Source organism: Colius striatus, chromosome 2, assembly GCF_028858725.1.
Source record: "Colius striatus isolate bColStr4 chromosome 2, bColStr4.1.hap1, whole genome shotgun sequence".
NCBI lineage: Eukaryota > Metazoa > Chordata > Aves > Coliiformes > Coliidae > Colius > Colius striatus.
In genome coordinates this window covers 26,329,694-26,349,972 of record NC_084760.1, presented here as the reverse complement: position 1 = coordinate 26,349,972, position 20,279 = coordinate 26,329,694, and the positions used below count along the sequence as shown (strand labels likewise).

The 20,279-nt window shown below is 41.0% G+C and overlaps 1 protein-coding gene across 2 annotated transcripts in view; it reads right to left on the bottom strand.

Annotated features, from left to right (window-relative positions):
* The window catches only part of TDRP (testis development related protein), a 30,353-nt gene extending 11,911 nt beyond the window's left edge, over nt 1-18,442 (bottom strand). For both annotated transcript variants that reach the window (XM_061989745.1, XM_061989746.1), the window contains exons 1-2: nt 17,878-18,442; nt 5,513-5,572 (exon numbers count right to left, since the gene is read on the bottom strand). In XM_061989745.1, coding sequence (XP_061845729.1) covers nt 5,513-5,572; nt 17,878-18,000 — 183 coding nt within the window. In that variant the 5' untranslated portion in view covers nt 18,001-18,442. The remainder of the gene's footprint in view (nt 1-5,512; nt 5,573-17,877) is intronic.
* Between the last annotated feature and the right edge of the window lie 1,837 nt (nt 18,443-20,279).

Here is a 20,279-nt window from a genome sequence, read left to right as displayed (position 1 = left end):
AGGAAGGCTTTACAAAGTATGAAAATACAGCACTGATGCAGTCTTCAAGCATTAAGCCAATTGCAAAAGTTCTGTATTTTATTTTTATGATGTAACTGTCTACACAAAACTCAAATTACTACTCGTAAAATCTTCAGAAGAGCTTATACACAGAAGTGACTAGCTTGTATTCTCAAACCTTTCAAGTATTTTTCCATGTGTCAGTGGAAAAAGAAATAATTCAGCATCCAAAGTTCACAGACTCACACAGCCTTTACAGCTGGAAAGGACCTCTGGAGACCATCTAGTCCAACTACGCTGCTCAAAGCAAGGTCAGCTTGAGCAGACTGCCATTGTGTACAGCTGGGCTTTGAATACCTCCCCAGCTGGAAAACTCACATCATCTCTGGGCAACCTGTTCCAGGCCTTGACCACCCTCATGTTGAAAACATTTTCTTATGTTTTGAAGATATTTCCTCTATTCTAATTTGTACCCCTTGCTTTTTGCCCATTAACTGAGCATCAGTGAGAAGAGCCGGACTCCACCTTCTTTACATTCCTTCCTGCTGATGGTGTGCATGCAGAAACCTTTTTAGTTGCTCCTCATTTTCCCAACCAGATTTAACTGTAGGTGGGCTTCATCTTTCCTAACCTCATCCCTGCATATTCATATTCCCAAATATATGCATAGAATGTATATAATTACCAAATACTCCTATTACTCTACATTCCCCTCAAAAGCCACTTGACCCTGCTCCTATCTCTTGTAGTCTTCCTTTTTACGTTTGAGGTTTTTCAGGAACATCCTGTTTGTGCAGACTGACCTCCTGCTACCTTTCCTTCTATCTCTGTTTGATGGGGTGGCTATTTTTAAACTTGGAGGAGGTGATCTTTGAAAACCAAAGCTGAATAGAACAGAATCAGATGTATAATGAAAACTGCAGTTTAAAATAATGAAATTTAAAATAAATAAATAAAATCAAGTAAATGGTCCATAAGGGACTGCTAAGAGAGAGCACTATTAAGAAGCACTAGATAGCATGAGAAAGTCAGAATCTTTAGAGGACCAAGTTGGATGCTGCAGTTTGTTTCCTATTGTTATTTTTGAAAAACAGGAAAGTAGAAACTTTTCAAGATGGCCTTTCAGCAGTCTGTGAAGCAGGATTACAGACAGGCTTCATACCAGTTGGACTACGACAGCACAGAGTACGCCTATTAGAACAGCCATTGATTGATCTTAAAGGTCTTTTCCAATTGAAACAATTCTATGATTCTATCAAAGTTTCTCCCATACAATCCATCTTAGATTGTGAAAATTGGTGCATTACAATTGCAACACAATCACCTAAAAGGATCAGCAGAAGTGAAAATTACACACACATATTAAGCCATCAAGTGGCAGACTACTGAAAGCCCATCATCATCATCTGCCCCACACGCATCTCAAAAAGCTCAAGCCCAGAGCACAGATTCTTCCTCTTTAGCAGAGGAAATTCCAGCTTGTGAAATACTCTTTCTCCATCATGCGAAATCTGCCACTTAATGTATCTTCTGAAACCAGGAGTACATGTAGTCACTTCCAGAACATCATGTAGATGATGCAGCCTGTACTCCCAGGCAAAATGGCTTTTGTTTCTCCCTCTTGCTTTGCCGAGGCTTCAGTACTGGTACAGATACCTGCCAGGTAGATTCCCAGAGAGAGGTCTCACGAGGTGGCAGATCTGGTCTATCAGACACTGTTGCTGAACAAGGTCAACCCAGACTGTTGCCTGTTCCTACAAACAGTGCCTGCCTCATGCTACGGCCTTGTACCTGTGTGATGCTGTGGAAAACCAGTTCAGCTCACTAAGACAGCAGAAATCTAACTCATTCATTTTTTGCATCCTAGTTTTAAGAATCAGCTCATTAAAATACATCAGAGTCACCGAAGAACATGGAAGTTAGGGGCAACAGCACATTTATTGTAGCAGTGACTATCAGCTCAAGCACCCTCTCAAAGTTGCAGTTATCCATCTACTTTCTTCCCTACATACAGCTTTGTACATACATCTTCCCTAAACTCATCCTCTAAGCTTCACTCTGTAAACTCAACCCTCATAGTAAGAGTTTCCTGCTTTGTTACCTGTATTGATTCAAGTGAATCAACTGTATATAAATTGTATTTGTTCACTACCAGTTTTCCTTCTTCAGATAACACAGAGAACAAATGTCTACTGACATTTAACGTTATGAAGTGCCCCAGAAAGGAACAGTTCCTCTTAAACTGGAAGCCTCCTGCAAAATGGTATTAGTATTATTAAAAGCTATAGTAGTAGTAGTGGTATTTTGGTATTATTAGCAAAAAGTACTTTAGGTATATCATTTTCCACTACATCAACAAATTCTGATGATTTACATGACTCTCAGCTTCTCATACAAGGTAAACAGACAATAAGTAATAGATGAACAATCAAGGAGTCTACTGGGAAATAATAAGGCAGTACCAAAAAGGCTATTCAGTTATTTTTACTGTCAAAGGTACATAGTTCATCATTAGAGCTGTACTACAAGGCAAGAAGGTTCCTGAAAATTTAGGCTACAGGGCAACAAATCAGGAATATTAACAGGCAGGTATAAAATAAAGAAGTAGACTAGTCCTAAAAGCAAATTTTAAAAGCACATTGCACAAAAATAAAAGTATGTAGATACAGATGAACATATATGCTACAGAGGAAGACTGTAAATTAAAGCGAATACAGTTAATTCCATCAGATGGATATGGTCAACATACATGAACATCTTATTATAGAAAGAAAAAAGGGCTTGGGACACTACGTTAGAGGTACAAGCCAGTCTGTACTTCAAAGCAAAAGAGTCAAGTATGTTCAAGTACTACTCTGACTCTAAAACGATACTGTTTTATGAGTGGGTAGCAGTACTTTCAATATACTCCTGTTAGACCTTTCTACTTCCCGATGGCCTGGCCAGAGGGGCTCTGGAGCACAGAAGTCACTCTGCAGGCTACAATAAGCCACGTGACAGAGTCTTAGCAACCAAAAAGAGCAATTACAAGGGATTCCTGCTGTATACCTGCAGTGAAAATCAGCATGTTCAATGCCTTTGTGTAGTTAAGCAGCTAATCCCTAAAAAGTCAGGGCTCAGCATGTATGAAATGAGATTTCCAGAAATGTATGTTTTGGCTAAGTTTTAACAGATCTTCACAAGTATTTTCACAGAAGACTGACAACTGGTGAATCAAAACCCTTCAGCAAGGTAGAGGCACTCTACAGAAATCTTTTATAAATGTAAATAAAAAGAACAGATTTTCCTCTCAACCTTGATTGAGAAGAAACTATTGTTTGTTCTACAGCTTCCCTCCCTCCTCCCCTGGAAAACAAAAATCTCAACCTCAAATAAAAAGCTAAAGATGGAATTTTCCATACAAGTACCTAGCAGTTCAATAAAGTTACAACTAAGTGCTTTGGAAAAAAAAGATGCCAATCAGCCTTACTTAAAGTTGTTCCCACATTTATGGGAAACCTATTCCTAAGATGCAAGGACTCAAATAATAGAAAGTAGAAAAAAAACTCATCCAAATTTGTCTTCCAGATAGCAAAGCATTTGGAGGGGCAATTTCTCAACTCAACCAAGTGCTGATGTGTGGACCAACAGTTACTCTATTCTGTGGTGCACAAGATGATTTTGTTTCTCAAAACTCTTTTGTCTCTTTTCAAAAACTAGCCTAATAACAATTGTAGATGAAGCCCCTGTTGTACTTTTAACTCAGAAGCTCAGCACAGAGGTGTGACTCCCCAAGATGAGCTCTGCAGAGGCTGAAGGGCCAGGCACAGCATGAGCAGGGGTTCCAAATTTCTGCCTTTTGCAGAGCACCACTAGAAGGTTCACAGTTCCTCCCTTTGGGATGCCACCAAGCTTTTTAACCAGTTACATCTGCCTTTCAGGAGTGCTGTGAAGAAGAGCTAGAAAATCTCAGCCCTACAGCTAGCCTGTCCTCACTGCTAAGTGGGCAGCTTCCTGCATGAGCAGGAACTAACTCCATTTTTCAAACCTCATCACCAGCTGTTAGGACCAGCTCCCACTTTTGCACCTCCAAACAGAGGTCGAAGGCTTTCCTCTGCAAATGGGCATCCAAACTGCCTCAAAACTCGGGCTTTAAGAGACCAAGAAGGTTGTCTCCCTAAAGGGAAAACATATCCTTCATCCACTACCTGTTTCTTAAGAACTTTGTTGTTCTTCACTGTACTGCTTCAACATAGAGACCGTTTCCTCCATGATGTGCATAGTGAAAAGGCTACACATAGAATTCATCAGCCTTTTAACAACATATTAAATAGAATCATAGAAAAGGATCATTTAGGTTGGAAAGGACTTTCAAGATCACTGAGTCAAGTATTTTGGAACTTCTGGAATATCACTGTACTGACAGCTTCTAAGATGACAAAACAACCAAATAAAATACAGAAGTGCTTTCAGAAGCAACAATGAAGAAAGAGAAGATGAGGAGGATAGGGCGCTTTTTTGTGAATACATTTTTAAGACAAGAGGATTTTACTTTCAAACACAAAAATACCATAGTTCTGTAGTTTGCCTGCTGACTTTTTCCTTATTTTTTTCCCCCTCTTTTTTGAAGTCGAAACACACACTTAGCAAGCCTTCCTGAATGACTAAGTAAGGGGTAAAAAAAAGTTCAATGTAAAATAGATTGAATTTTAAGATTTTCCTAAACATACATCAACGGGCATAAAATAAACAGCTGCCTTACGTCTTCATAAAAAAGAATACATTTCTTCTAAAAAGTACAAAAAGGTATGGTACAATCTGAGTTCTGTTTTTACAGAAAATCACGCTGCATCTGAAGTAGAACAAAAAAGTAAGAGGGACAAACGTTCAGTTTATACATATTAATGTAAAGTATCCTATTACATTGATGAACTTCTTTTTAAATGCTTTTCTCTGTATCTATAGAATTTCAAAACGAGCTCTAGCATATTGTAACAACTTCCAGTTCTTTCATCTTTGGTAATGTATTTTAAGAACATTAACAAAGATTCTTGGACACATACCAAGATTAAAAAAAAAAAAAAAAACTTGTATGCTTACTTTTCTTTTCTGAGAGAGATATGAGATAACGTCCTTAACCCCTTATGGTCAGAGAGACAGTTGAGCTACATGTAATGGAACAGATAATCCAAATCCTTCCAGCTTTTCATGTTTTCATAGCTGGTTACAGTGATTTAGTGCTTCCTTGTTCCTATGGTTTCTTATTTCTATTTTGTGTTTCGATAGCTATCACGTAGAATAAAAAATATTCCCTTCCCATTAATGAAAGGAAATAAGGCAGCTTTCTAACTACTACTATTACTTCAGTGAGAATCCCATTACCAAAGATCGTAAGTAATTACAAAACCATCAATGAAGTACATAAACATCCTCCTTAATCAGGCTGAGTGTGAAAAACAGGTCAGTTCCTAACATACATTGACTGAAATATATACCATACAAAAAGTTACACTTCCAAAGAACAGGTATTTACCTTTGTTGCAAGTTGTGACACTGAAGATGAAACTTCATCATGAAGAAACTGGTCTTTATTCTCAAAAAAAGGATAAAGATAAAAAAGGCCCATAGTCAGTTTTGGTTTGACAATTGACACATTTTAGATTATTAATAAACGCTTCTCTATTCTACGCCTCCCACCATAACAGAAAATTGACAAAATATGATTGCAATGCAAAACTAAATGAACACCACTATCAAAATAAGAAATGTGAACAAAACTGCACTTAGAATGATGAAAAAAGTTGCACCAGATGTAAAAACCAAAATCAAACTCTTATAAAGAAAAAATCCACATCTCAAAGAGAGACCAAGAAAACTTTTGCATCAGAACAATTTTAGTACAATTAAAATTTAAAAAAAAAAATCTAATTTTAATCTCAGTAATTGTGTCTGTATTTTTTGGGTCTACATGGATTTTCTGAATCCCATGCCAGATGATGGCCTATGCAGTATCTGTACGCTGCCGGGAGAGGGACATTCCAAGATTATTTCCTCCTTCACATTAAAATGCATTACATCTCCTTAACTCAAGGACAGACTTTTGTCCACATTCCTTTTCTCTCCATTTATAACTGTAGCTCTCTGAAGAAAATCAGCATACTGAAGGTTCTCATGAAGGTAAGTTAGTAGGGCAGCATTTCTGTCCATCCCTGAAGTAAGCTGGTATCTTAGTACGCTCAGGCCCTTGTGTTACTACCAATATTCTCTTCAAGACAGGGCAAATAAGAGCAGTGTTGTAAGCAATTTAGTGGCCAAAGAAAGATACAGAAAGTGGGGCACAGTGTACAGGAATTATGTCATTTCAACTTTTTTCAGTATGGGTTTTAATGATTTTTTTTTCTTTTTTTTTCTCTACCTGTAACTCCAAATACAAACAGTCCCCAAGCAGAAAACAAGAACAGCTGCTTAAAATTGAAGTTATTTTATTCCGATTCCATGGAAAAACAAAATTGCAACAAAATGGTTTTTGGAAAATGTCTTTGAAATGGCCATTTCACAGAATCATAGAATGGTAGGGATTGGAAGGGACCTTCAGAGATCATCTAGTCCAACCTCCCTGCAGAAGCAGGTTCACCTAGATCAGGTCCCATAGGAACATGTCCAAGCAGGTCTTGAAGACCTCCAAGGAAGGAGACTCCACAACCCCTCTGGGCAGCCTGTGCCACTGCTCCGTCACCCTCACAGTGAAATAGTTTTTTCTTATATTTAAGTGGAACTTTTTGTGTTCCAGCCATTACCCCTTTTCCTGTTACTAGCTACTATAGAAAAAAGGGATGCCCCAACCTCCTGACACCCACCCTTTAGATATTTATAAATGTTAATAAGATCTCCCCTCAATCTCCTCTTCACCAGACTAAACAGCCCCATTTCCAGCAGCCTTTCCTCCTATGAAGGATTTTGGTCCATTTTTTTTTATTTATGTCAGACACTGCTTTGAAGTAAAATTTATCAACTTCTCTTTCAGTTAAAGTAAATGCTGAGGAGTTGATACGCTCTTTGCTCCATAAGCTTCATTTTTGGTTTAGAGTAACTCCACACACACATATCTCAAGACAAACCACACAGTATCCCAGCTCCTACACATGACCCAAGCCCTCCTTTGCTTTGCTAACAGCAGCAGAAAGAGGTAAGAAGGCCAGCATGAGAAGCGTGAGGTATTTCTAGTCATGTGGTCACCCAGATGTATCAGCTTAATTTTCACAGACCACCTTCAAATCCCGTGCACCTTATGCTATAGTTATTTTTTATTATTATTTTTTAATTTTTTTTTTTACTTTAATTTTATTTAATCTTCTTCGTAAGGAAGATGCTCCAGTCCCCTGATCATCTTGGTGTCCCTGTGCTGGACTCTCTCCAGAAGTTTCCTGTCCTTTTTGAGCTGAGGAGCCCAGAACTGGACACAGGACTCAGATGAGGCCCTTTTTTATCTTCTTGGTTTTTTGGCATTCTTTCCTTTTTAGACAAATACTGGTGGCATTTTAAATGGAAATGCCACACACGTACTATTTCAGAGGTTTCTCCTCCACATTCTCAGCTCTTAAACTTTTAGATAAGGTTGCAAGTCCTTAGATTTAACACAATGGCATCTCTGCTTGGACACAGGGTAAGAACTAAAGAATACTTCATCTCAAGGGGAAGCATGATAGGAAGAGAAATTATCACCTCTGACATCCAGAGCTGGCAGAGCTACCAGCTTCAGCAACCAACAATACTGTCTCCAGAACAAACATGATAGTATCTTCCAAAGAAATAACACCTCTCATTTTAATCCTTCTAGCTCTCCAAACATCTTAAGAAGGATAGTAAAAATATCAAAGTGCATAAAGAGACTTCATGCTCTACTACAGTGTGAAGCAGGACAAGTGTGAAGGCATATAGCCTCTAGCAAGTCAGCACACAAGGTGGCAAGGGAGTGAAGTAACTAACAGTGCAAGCTTTTACTGGGAAAACCAAGAGATGCAGTGAGTACCTCGTATGGCTAAGGACTCAGCAGAATAAAATGTGACTACCATTGTTGATAAAATACGTAATGCATAGTAAATAGTAAACAAAAAGTATTTTTCACTATAAGGGTATTATTACTATAAGAGTATTTATTTGCTTCTTTAAAAGTGTGACAAGGCTGTGTTTCTGTGTTAATACAATGCTGAAGATGAATACTGTTAATACAGTGCTCACAAGATGCTGCCTCATAAGGAAAGAGACAGTATTTTGTAGTAACTGTGCCCGCACAAAGTTAACAGACAAACAAAGATTGAAAGATATGAGGCCCTCAAGAAAGCAACTGGTGAGAATCCAATACTTCAAATATATTTTTTGGAGTAGAAGGCCTATCAAGTACCCTTAGTATCCTTTTGAGATATACTGCCTAAGGGAAGGAGACTTGGATGACAGTGCTGTGCTTGCGATGTCAATCCATGCATCCCATGCGCTCACAGTAACTCTTGATTGAAACTGGCCAGTAGGTTTGAGTTCAGCAGTCTCAAAGAGACATTGTGTGGAAAATCTGTCGCTAGAGAAAGTGGAGAGAAGCAGACTAATGTCCCATGACAGGAAGAGAGGGCAGGAGGAGCAAGTGTGAGGGTTCAGAGCTAATGTCCCATGACAGGAAGAGAGGGCAGGAGGAGCAAGTGTGAGGGTTCAGAGCCAGCCATGGCCCACATCATGGGGAGACCTGTGGTAGGGATGGGTTGTGTATTACAGAAACACACATATAAAACCTAAAACAAACAAAACTAAACAAAAAAAAGGGGGAAAGGGAAAAGAGGGGAAAAAAAGGTGAGGAAGGAGATCAGTGCCACCACTGGGAGGAGCTGAGGAGAAAAGAGAAGTCATGTAGAACCCATCTTCACACGTTACCCACCTAATAATCTTTCAGTGACACACATCATTACACCCTCTTGTGATACATATTCTCTACTTCTGTTACCATTCAGAAAGTCTAAGACTTGGTTTTCAAATTTCCTTTAGGGGATAATCTACCTGACAGAGTGAAGATGAGCTTCCTTGCTGTGCTGCCCAGTCCATGTTGACATGGAACACTTACAAATTATTTCAGTGTATTTTAATTTGGGCAGTTTACAGTTATGATAATTCTTTTTTTTTTTTTTTACATCAGTTTAAAAGTAAAACGAGGACCACATTATAGTATTTAGTAACTAACAGGTAACTAAGTGCTAACACTAGTGGGAAATGCTGATCAGCAACTTGAATAGCCTTCCAGTTCTGGCAGGGGAAGGTTGGTATGTGCAATGTGTTTTCATAAGGAAACAAGTGCCCTTTTGTTGGACATGCTGCAAACCATAAGGTACTCAAGGGATTAATTCAACTAGCACACAACCCTTTTTGTACAGAGATCAAAATTGTAATCTACTTCCCTCAGCTTCCTTTGTGGTAAAGTAATTAATTAGTCTCTTTAGATCATTCACTTTCATAATTCAGGCCAAGACGAAGAACGCTGGACATCAAAGAGTTAAGGGAAACAACAGTATCATCTCACCCTACATGCCCTTCTTTTGCTCTAGTACATAAAATGGTCTATTATCGATTTTCTGCACCCGGTTGTGGAACCTTCCTATTGTACACACACACTAGCTGTCAAAGCCAAGCACACAGAAGAGTAAACAAGCTAAAAGAGTAGGTCCTTTTGATGAAAACTCTTGCCCTTGTACTGACCTATTACATCCCCTTTATCATCACATCACAGCAAGGACTGGGTATAATTGAAAGCCTAGGTTATAGATTATATAAGTGGAAATTACATTATGAAGTACAACTGTATAATTAAGTGAAAAAAAAAACCTCCAAACAAACGCTGCCTCAAGAAATACACTCCAGAGGGGAACTTAACACAGTCCCAGGATTCCACAAAGCTCTCAGAACAATTTAGTGTTAAGGGAAGAGAAGGTTAAAAATAAAAGAAAAAAATTACTCAGGAAATCCCAAACCTGAAAGTTAACCTCTGCAGCTGGAAAGATTCCCAAAACGCTGATTATAAACCAAACAGTTGCACGACTATATATACACCGCCACACTAGAGACAGTACAGATTCGGAAGAGGAGGTAACACTGCCATGTCACCATCTTAAAATACAGTCAACAAAAGAAAACGTTTCCTTGGGTTCGAGTAGGATCTTGCTCTAATGTCAAAGGAAATAAATGAGACTAAAGCAGGTTATTAATGCAAAAGTGACTCTGCTTATCCAATTTTAGAACTGAATCAAAATCAATGCAAAATGCACTCAAACATGGGTAAGAAGAAAGTTATCAGCAGAAGACCAGTGGCATTTGGCCTCATATTCTTTGCTGCACCTATAATATACTCTTGGAAAAATTCAGTGTGTAGGTACAGGCTTTCTGAATCAGAAAATTGAGGTTCTGAAACAACTATACTATTTTCAACGTTTTAACACAGATGAGAAATAAAGCTGAAGCATATCTGAACACTCACACAAAACTGAACATGCCCTTTAAGGAAAAAATAAAGGTTTGTAGTTACAACAAATAAAGGATGCATTACTCAGTCATATTTTGCTCTCTTCTGAGATACGAGGCTATGTATTCAGCAGACATAAATCCTGTGCTGAACTGTGAATTGCTGCTATAGCCTAGATTGCGATCAAGAGAATTACATCAGTCTTGTCCATATTTCACCTACTGCTAGATCTCAGTATTCCATTTGTATGTCCCTAAAGCAAGTGAGTAAACTAAACTAGCTGTCTGGGCAGGTGATGTGAACTAAAAATCTCCTTTTGGTATCACCAATAAAAAAATTAACCTAGGCATTTCTGAAGTCTGCTCATGCACAAGAGTAATTCAGAATTTTTAACTAAATTTTCTCTTCTATATAAAATACTTTTCCATTCCACACTGCACACAACACTTAGAAGAACATCTATATTATAAAAATAAACCATTTTAAATGACACTGAGACTAAATAGTGACAGCCAGTTCCTAACCTGCAAGTTTCCTCTGACATTTTTTGGCAAAACTGAATATCCTTTGTCCATAAGGAAAAGGAAAATGAAAAAAAAAAAAAAAAACAACTAAGTATGTTAAGGAATTATACTTTCATCTTTGGATATACTTAGAAGACAACGCTAATCTCAACACATGCTTCTAAAGTATAATTTGTCATATCATTTCTAGAGGAACATACTTTACTCCGCTGGCTTTAAGAGGTCCAGGTGACAATTTCAGACACAGCTAACAACCCATCCAATCCATTTTAAAATGCCTCCATCTTCTAGGCCTCAATCGTTTTTAACTATCTATTATTCACCAAACCTACTGGAAGATGAAAAACAGTTTTCCTGTTTTTTCACCCTTCAAATTATTATTATTGAGTAAATGAAAATTATGCTCTTTCCTTCAGCATCCACAGCTGTCAAGAACTTGTTTGGCATTTTCACAACTGTTTCATTCAACCACCTCAGTTATTGTGTCACATTCCATTCCATTTTAAAATAGAATACCTAAATCATTTCCATACTTTTACTGTCAATTGATATAAATGGTCAAACGTAGATAATAGTTTCAGAATACGAGTATTTCTGTAAGAATACTTTTGTAGTTCTCCATTTTATTGGCATTACAGAGAAACATCAGAACACCATATTCCTATTCTCTCTCTTTTTACATCTATACATGAGGCTCTTCTATTCACTGTTCACATTACTGTGCATCTCCATAGCACGTGCTTATAATACATCTTACAAGCTTTGCTTCTCCAAAATATTTTTGAAGAATGTTATTAAACACCTTAAAAATCTTTTAAAAAGCTCAACTCAAAGAATTTAGTTTTGTCTCATTTATAATATTTCAAATATGCTTCAAGAAGTAGAAACAGCTGTATTTATCATCAGTGTCAAAGCCGAAACAAAGGTCACATAATCAATTTGAATCGAGAACTTCAACTGCTGCAACAATTGAAATATTCCAGTGAAGTTTTCAGTTTTGATGAAATTTCTGACCGAAAATCTGTCCAATGTGTTTAACAACTTATCCACACTAGAAGTTTGTACTTCTTATTTTTTATCCAGAAAACAAACCAATGGATGCTAATTCACAAGACAGTACCTGATATACAATTTTTATTCAGTCATGACATCTGAAGTTATATTACGTATCTTTAAAAAAGCTTTGGCTTGAGTAATGGCAATATATTTTCATGGTATAGTTTCTGTAAAACAGGTTGAACACATTATTTCTGGTTATAGTGTTCACCAGCCTCCTTTTGACACATGGCTTTTATCAGCACTTGTGGTATTCACACAGACCTGTCCTGGAGCTTATCACAAAGAACCAGCACTGAAACTTGTTGGAAATGTACCTCCGATGATGACAGAACTGACAGATAATCTACCTGGAAAAGCACTCAGCAACTTCTAATAACTCTACTTATGTTATGGATGTCCTCATGCAATCTGGCAAACAGTTTCTATAAAAGCAAGGGAAAAAACCCCAAACCAACAATTAAAGCAATACATTTTAGTTTGTATATTATCAGTAGTAATCCAACACTGCTAGGAGAGTATGGCTCCAGAAACCTCACAAAAATCCATGAAGATATAAGAAATAACTTAGGGAAAGTGGATCTCAAGTAGCTATATGGAGAAGATAGGTTTTTTGGATTAGTGAAAGGGGAGCTGGTAAAGTAGAACTGGCTCAAGGAAAGATACAAGTGATAAAAATGACAAACAGGGGAGAAGAAGGGCATATACTAAGAAAAACCTTGAAAATAAGGCCAGAAATTTAAATGCAAACATACTGAAACAAAGAGAGGCTATTTGAAGAAATGGAAACTGAAGGATGAAGAAGGCTTAAAACTTTTTGCCATAAGCAACATCATCAAACTCAGCAATGGGATTTGTAGGGACTAGGGAACGAAGAAACACAGCATAGGTATTGGAAGTAATCACCATCAGGATGGGAGGTGAAGGTCTGCACAAGAATTTCAGCTGTCTAGACAGAAAGAAAAATAATAATTAAATTAAATTTAAAAACCCTCAAACCTGGACTTTATAGAGGCAACAGCAGTAAAGTACTAGACACAAATTCTCTTTTGCACAATAGATAAAAACACTGACAACCTTCAGCTTACAGGCTCAACTGAAAGAAAAAGATAGATATTGATGTTGCCTATCGTAGAAGACCAACCAGACAATGTGTGCTTTGTAGGACTTCTGAGAGTCAATCAACAGCAAATGGTTTAGGGGTGAGAAGCAGATCTGATGCGGTCAGCTGTGTAAAGATGACAGTATAAACCAGAAACTGAAGCACCTCAGAAATGAGAGGGACTACAAAAAGAGAGAAAGCCTAAAGGCTCAAAAGACACCATCAGGTCTGTAGAGCTCCAGGAAGACTGTGAGAAAGAAACAGGATCCACTCAAGAAGCTGCTGAAAGACAAATGAGTCAAGAAGGAGGAAAAGCAAGAAAGTCAGGCCAAGGAAGGGCTTCACTGTTAGTCCCACAATCGAATGTTCAAGAATGATGACAGAATACAGGTGATCGATTTTAGTCAAGAAAATGTCACTGAAATGTCACAAGAACAACTCTGATGAAAGGAGAAAAACAGGCTAGCAGAGAGGAGACGATAGGAAGGAATTAAAAGAGTACTGCAGGCAAAGCTTGAGACACACTGCAATGGTTAGAAAGTGAAGGAAAAGCATTAGCTGGATTAACATTGACTGCTTCCTTTTTTAATTAAGAACTACCCTTATTCAATGTATTAGAAAAGCATAAGAACATAAGAAATGCTGCCCAGCTCCCATCCATTCCTGCAGGGCCTGTTTGAGTTCAGCCCACTCCAAGATGAAAGCTAGTATTAACATTGTACCAAAGACTTTAAAGATCTTCATTAAAACTGATAACTACAGTTCTGTATAGACAACTTTAAAACATCCAGTGAGCAAGTCTAAACAACATTCATCATAAAACAAGTTTTTGCACATATTCTCTTTGAACATAACAGAAAAAAAACACAATTTGGGAGAACAGATCAAGGCCAAGGATCTGAAATATTTTAACATGGAAGATAAAGGTGGAGAAGATAATACAGGTCAGCCTGTGCATAGATCATATTTTGAAGTACATCTTACATCAGACTTAGATGAGATATTGACCCAGCATTGACATCTCAGAGGACTGATTAGATGACTGCAGGACTGAATCAAGGAGAACTTAGCAGAACTGCCAAACATTGCCTTCCAGAAATCAAAACCCAACATTTTTCCCTTTCCAGAAGTATGACTATAGTCTGAAACATAATGACTACATTACAAACTGAAAGCAAGTTTGGCATGCATCACTGGACATTTCTAGCATATTTTAGGACAGACATACAAAAATCACACTAATTTGATTTTATGCTTGTATACTATTTACATGCTTTAAGTTGTCTTTGTGTATTAATTCTAACTTTAGCCAATAAAGCACCTTCAATGCATTAATTAAAAACATGTATGCTTCAAAGCATAAATTAAAGTTAACTTCTAAGATTCAGTCTAAAAGTGTCTAAAAAAAATATACAGTAATCCACACATTTATTTACACAAGTACTGTTTCAAAATTTACTTGCCTTATCTCAGGAAACACCTTACTATTTTAAATAAGTGTTAACAATTCAAAGTACTTGAATGTATGCAGAAACTTTTGCTAAAAAGCAGCCAGAGGCTGACAATTCCCTCCCTTTGCAATTTTCATGTTCTAAAATTTGTTTTTGTTCTCCCCTGGAAGGAAATCAAACCATTCTGTATTCCACAAAACCAGAATTGTCAGGACTTCTCTTTTTAGATCAAACTAAGTTTTTCTATTTAAGAACTATGAACTTTTACAAATTCAAATGTTTGACTGAGTAAACCTAGAACAGGCTTCCATACCTACACAGGATTATTAAAGTTTTAGTGGATTAACTAAGGAGTTTTGAGTACTTTTTTTTTTAACTTACAGTAGCCTAATTCTTTGTTGCTGTCTGCTGCTGCAATGTCCTAATTATTAGGTTGCACAGTGGGAACTCCTTCACGTTTTCTCAGTTTTGAAGTAACATCACACAGCAGCAACATTTCATTACACTGGAACACTTTCAGTCTGGTCTCCCTTAATGACACTGATGTGACTACCAATTTCTTTTCTTTGAAGTAAAAAGTTTCAGCATTATTTATAGCATGAATGGTAGAAGCTTAACTATTTTCTTCCTGTTTGCCCATTAAAAATTCAAATAGAGACAAGAGATTAAATAGAAACACGAGACAGATTAAATAGAGATAAGAGATTGGTGAAAAGAACGTATCATAAAACAAAGTCAAAATCTGATGACTATGGTTCATCTTCTCTTTTACCAAATGATGTATCAGGAAAGAACCTAGAGGCAATGAAATCTAACTGTAAACTTCTGCATGGAATATAATGCTGGGCTTTCTTAATTCACTAAGAAGTACTCAAAACAAATTATATGGATTTTGGCCCTCAAGACAGAAGACTCTTCTCGACAAGATAATCCTTCATTCGCAGTTTAAGCAGGCTACACCATAACAACTTAGAGCAGAGGCTGAGGAAGATTAAGACTCTCAGGTACAGCGAAGGTCCCGAGACAACCGTCCCTGGAGGAATCTCCAAGCTCTGGTGATGTTGCTGGCCTCCAAAGTCAGGGGGTTTAGGTGATGCAGGTCAGGATACAGCAGATCATTACCAAATCCCCCTACACATAACTGGATGTCACGCCCTGGCAATCATATTATTGGAAGCAAAACCCGGTTCTGATGAAACATCAGAAGTGTTCAAAACTGAACACAAGGCCTGTGAATCAAATCAACTATAACAAGCTGGACAAGCGCATTCAGTTACCTCACACACTTGCAGCGGCACTAGAAGCTGCCCTTGATGGGTGATGAGAATTACAATGTTAATCAAGTGGTCATGGTTTCCCATGTAGTCTATCCTTTCTCAAAGTATACATAAACTCTGAAATAACTGCATTTGACTGGGGAGGCAGGTGTATTTCTCTAGTCGTCAAATCTTGATTTTAATAGGCAAAACAACTAATAGCTTATGACCTCCACTCCATTTCCATGCCAAGCTACACTATGGCCTTGCTATTTTTTCCTGAATCCTTTACCTTCAAGGCTATTTAATTTAGTGCCTTAGAATTTTTTTTTTTCCTTGTCACCAAAAAAGGCACCTTTAATTGCAGTGCCACTGGTAATAGACACTGGGCAGACTGGAAGGAAATTTGCTTTAAATTGATGAAAATGGCAAACCATTTGCACTAGAAGTCACCATCATCACCATTGTAGGCTTGAGAATTACTCTAATGACACAGAAGCCTGGGATAGTAAAGACAATTGGGGAGGACAAAAAAAACACCAAATAAATAAACAAAGTAAAAACCCCAGCATCTCTTGCTAAAGCAGAGGACTGTGAGACTCTGAAGATTCATCTTCTGACCAGGAGGCTAAGGTCAGGAGCTTCATTTGTGGCAGAGAAGCAGTGAAGTCAGTGGGATTTACTCGAAACCTTTAGTGTTCAAGGAGTGTTTCAGGAGGTAAGCAAGTCTAGGAGGACCACAGATAGCACAAGCCAGCAGCTGAGCAAAAACAGTGGAAGCTTCCGAGCACCTGAAGATAGGAACTGAAGGAGGGAAAAGTTAGATGTTGTATGAGAGGTTGTGGGAGATGCTTCTGGTTGCCTCCAATCCCCTCTCATCCCCTGAAAAAAAGGTCTCCAAAATGAGTATCTGTTGCTCCTCTCGCACAGCAGAACCTATAGGCAAGGCTGAACTGGGGAGCAGACTGGTGATTTTGACTACCACAAGACAGAGAGAGTAACTGCTGTGATTGGGACAGGTTGCTCTTCAGCAGCAGCCATGCATGTTGACAGCCCATAGCAGTTCTCAACCAAGAACTACAGTAGACAGTAGTTACAGATACACTCCAGCTTTTTGAGCAAGGTAAGCAAGATACCCATATGGTAGGAAGTTTGGTGGGTTTTTGTACTCTCTTCTGAATACAAACCTCACTAGCTTGCAGCCCTGGACAGATACAGAGGTCTCCTGCAACCTCTCCTACAACATCTAAAGACATGCAGCCTCTCATACAACTTCTAAAGATATTCATGGCAACAGAAGATCAGTTCAGTAGGCCAGCTTAACAGGCTTCTAAGCTGGACTAATGCCTAACTGTTACCAAGTTTTTGAAAGCCACTCAACAAACATTCCTTTAGCTGTTTTGCCTGATACTCAACTGATACAACCTGAAAGGAAGGGTATTTGTCAGGCGATCAGTACTTTGAGAAGGTCACTGCCAGTATTTAACTTATGTACTTATTTAACAATGAAAGCTTTCAGATTGGATTGTGGCTATTTAACGATAGCCAACTACCATTATCAAAACTATAGGAAAAGCAACCCTGCCTAAGTGTCAGTGCTTTACACAAACACGCAAGCATCTGCGAACAGTGATTCTGTTCTTAGAAATCACTGTTCGGTGAATTGTGATTAACAGATGGGTTGCAGTGCCCCTGCCTCGGGCTGGGAGAGCAAGTACCCTGAGGTATAAAGCCACTGGAATGAAGGACAGCGAGTCTCAGCAATGCCGGAGGCCGGCTGCTAGAAGGAAACAGGAGGACAGACCAGTCGGCCCCTCAAAAAACTGGGTGACAGTTGCACGCCCCGCTTTAACACCCCCTTCTCCCATCACGGCCAGCCTGCTGGCACATCCCGCGGGGGAAAAGTGATTACTCATGCCGCCGGAGCGGGAGAGGGTGCGGGGCCGAGCCTCACGACCCTCCCCGGGCCCCGAGGGGCTCTCCACCCGCCGCCCGCCCGGCTCCGCGCTCCTACCTGGGGGGCCGCGAAAGCGGCGGCGGTGCAGGCGGCTGCGGGCGGCGGGCCGCGGGGCCGCGTCTCCTCCTCCTCGGGCGAGTCGTCCAGCAGAACTTTGCTGCTCTTGTTGAGCTTCCACATGGCGGGCGCGGGGGTGGTGGCTCCCGCCTCTCGTCGTCCCGGCGGCGAGAAGGCCGATGCGGACGCTGCCTCCGCACCCCGGGCCGGGGCGGCTCGGGCTTGGCGCAGCTGGGCACGCCGCGGCTGTCACCCCGGCGGGGGCTCCCTGCGCGGGAGGGAGGGAGGAGCGCTGCCTGGCGGGGCCGGCAGCCCGCCTCCCGACACCGCCTCAGCCTCGCCTCGCCTCGCCCGCCGGCCTGCTGGCGGCTCCGGCCCGCCGAGCGCCCGTCGCTGTCCCGGCCCCGCCGCGCCGCACTGCCCGGCCCCGGAGGCTTGAGGGCAGCCGGGTGTGAAGAGGGTGGCGGCCGCGAGGCGGGCAGGGGCGGGGGAACGCCTCCACGCTGTGCTGCTCCTCACCTGCAGCCTCTCCCTGCCGGCGCCCGCAGCCGCCGCGCCGCCGCTGCCATGTTTTCGGGGGCGGGGGCACCGGGGGGCGGGGGGGGGGCCTTTCCCGTTACCACGGCAACCGGCACGGCGCCGGCCGCCCTCTTGACAGCGCCAGGCCCGGGCCGGGGTCTGTCCTCGCGCACGGCCGCCGGGCGTCCCGGCCGCACCCCCGGGACGCGAGGTCCCCCGCCCGGCGCGAGTAGAGCCCCCATTGCCTTCTGCTGACACAGGAGAGGCCCCTCGGGACAGGGCCTCGGCGAGGGCCCGCCTGGGTCCCTCGGACGGGGGGCCGTCGGGTGTGGTGGCGGGTGCTCGCGTCTGGGAGATGCGTGGCACGTTTGATGTAGAGCTTTGATTCCGCAAGTCACGTTGAGGCGGCGTCGGGCCCGTCCGCCGTGCTGGGGTCGCGGCTCTGCCACAGCCGTCCGTGTGGGCGCCCGGCTGCCGCTGAGCGCGGGCCGCGTGGGCTCCACAGCCGTGCCCTGCAGCTGGGGCCGGGCCAGGCGCCGCACGCCCGCCCCGTCCCGCCGCCCTCAACCGGCGCGGTTCTGCAGCCAGGGCGGACTAGTCTGGTGTGTCCAGCTGGAGCCCAGTGAGTCCCAGTACCTCCCAGTTCGATGCCTGAGTGATCCAGATATACCGCCCTACATGCCAGCAGGGTTTTGTTTTGACAGTTTGTGTTTCCAAACGAACGTGCTAGCATACTTTTCCATAAAAATCCCCACCCAGGCACTCATTCATCTGGCTTTTTGAACTGTAAGTTAGGGTCATGTGTGCAGAGAACCATTAAAGTATTAAAAAAGTCAGGTGTTCAGCTTAATATTAGGCTGCCCAGGGAGGTTGTGGAGGCTCCTCGTGAGAGTTTCAAAAGCTGCCTGGACATGTTCCTGTGTGACCTGATCTAGGTGGACCTGCTTCTGCGGGGAGTTGGACTAGATGATTTCTAGAAGTACTTTCCAGTCCCTACCATGATTCTATGATTAGTGTGATCTGTCTAGTAAAAAGCCATAACTCTCAAGGATCCCTCGTGGAAGACCTGCAAGTCTTACATGGACTGCGGGGGCGGAGGGGGAGAGGGCAGGGCGCAGGCAGCAGCAATTGGGCAGCAGCAATTCTGAGGGAGTTCTCAGATGTAATGTGCTCCTACCTGCTTAGCCGGAAAAAGGCTCACCCCGGGGCTGGAACACCAGCTGCCGCCTGAGGGTTGTTCTGTGTGCCGCCTGTGCATAAGAGCAGTTGCTTTCGCTCCCCATCAGTGGTGTATGAAACCCACTGAGTCGGGGTTTACAAATCATTGAAAAAATACTATTTTTTTCTGTGATAAAACATCCTAATCCATACCAGCTAACTTCAGAGGCATCATGGTTTTAACCATAATCTCACTTTGGTATGGATTAAGGATTTCTGTAATGACTCAGGAATGCTGTGCAACTAACTATAATTTATTACCTAACTGCACAAAAGACACATTCACTTCGCTTGAACCTGAAATCATGGAATTTACACCAGTGCAGTTTTATCCTTCTGCCTTGAAAATGAGCTTTGCAAACTGATAATGATGTGCATAAAGCAAATGTACAAGTGTTTGAAGGTCTGGAAAAGCTTTTAGTTTTCCTATAAGTCCCCAAACAAAATCTTTTTTATCTCATTTTTAATCCCTTGTCTTCCAAGCCTAAAAAACTACTTAAAAATGAAGCACAGAAATCCCTTCAAAATCTTGCGTTAATACTAACCAAATCTCAAAAGAGTAGGAGACAGAGCACATCCTCAGTTATTAAAGATGGATCAGGTTTAGTGAGGGTTTCCTCTAGAAGCCTGGGTCAATTTATAACCACTTATTTAACCTCTTACTT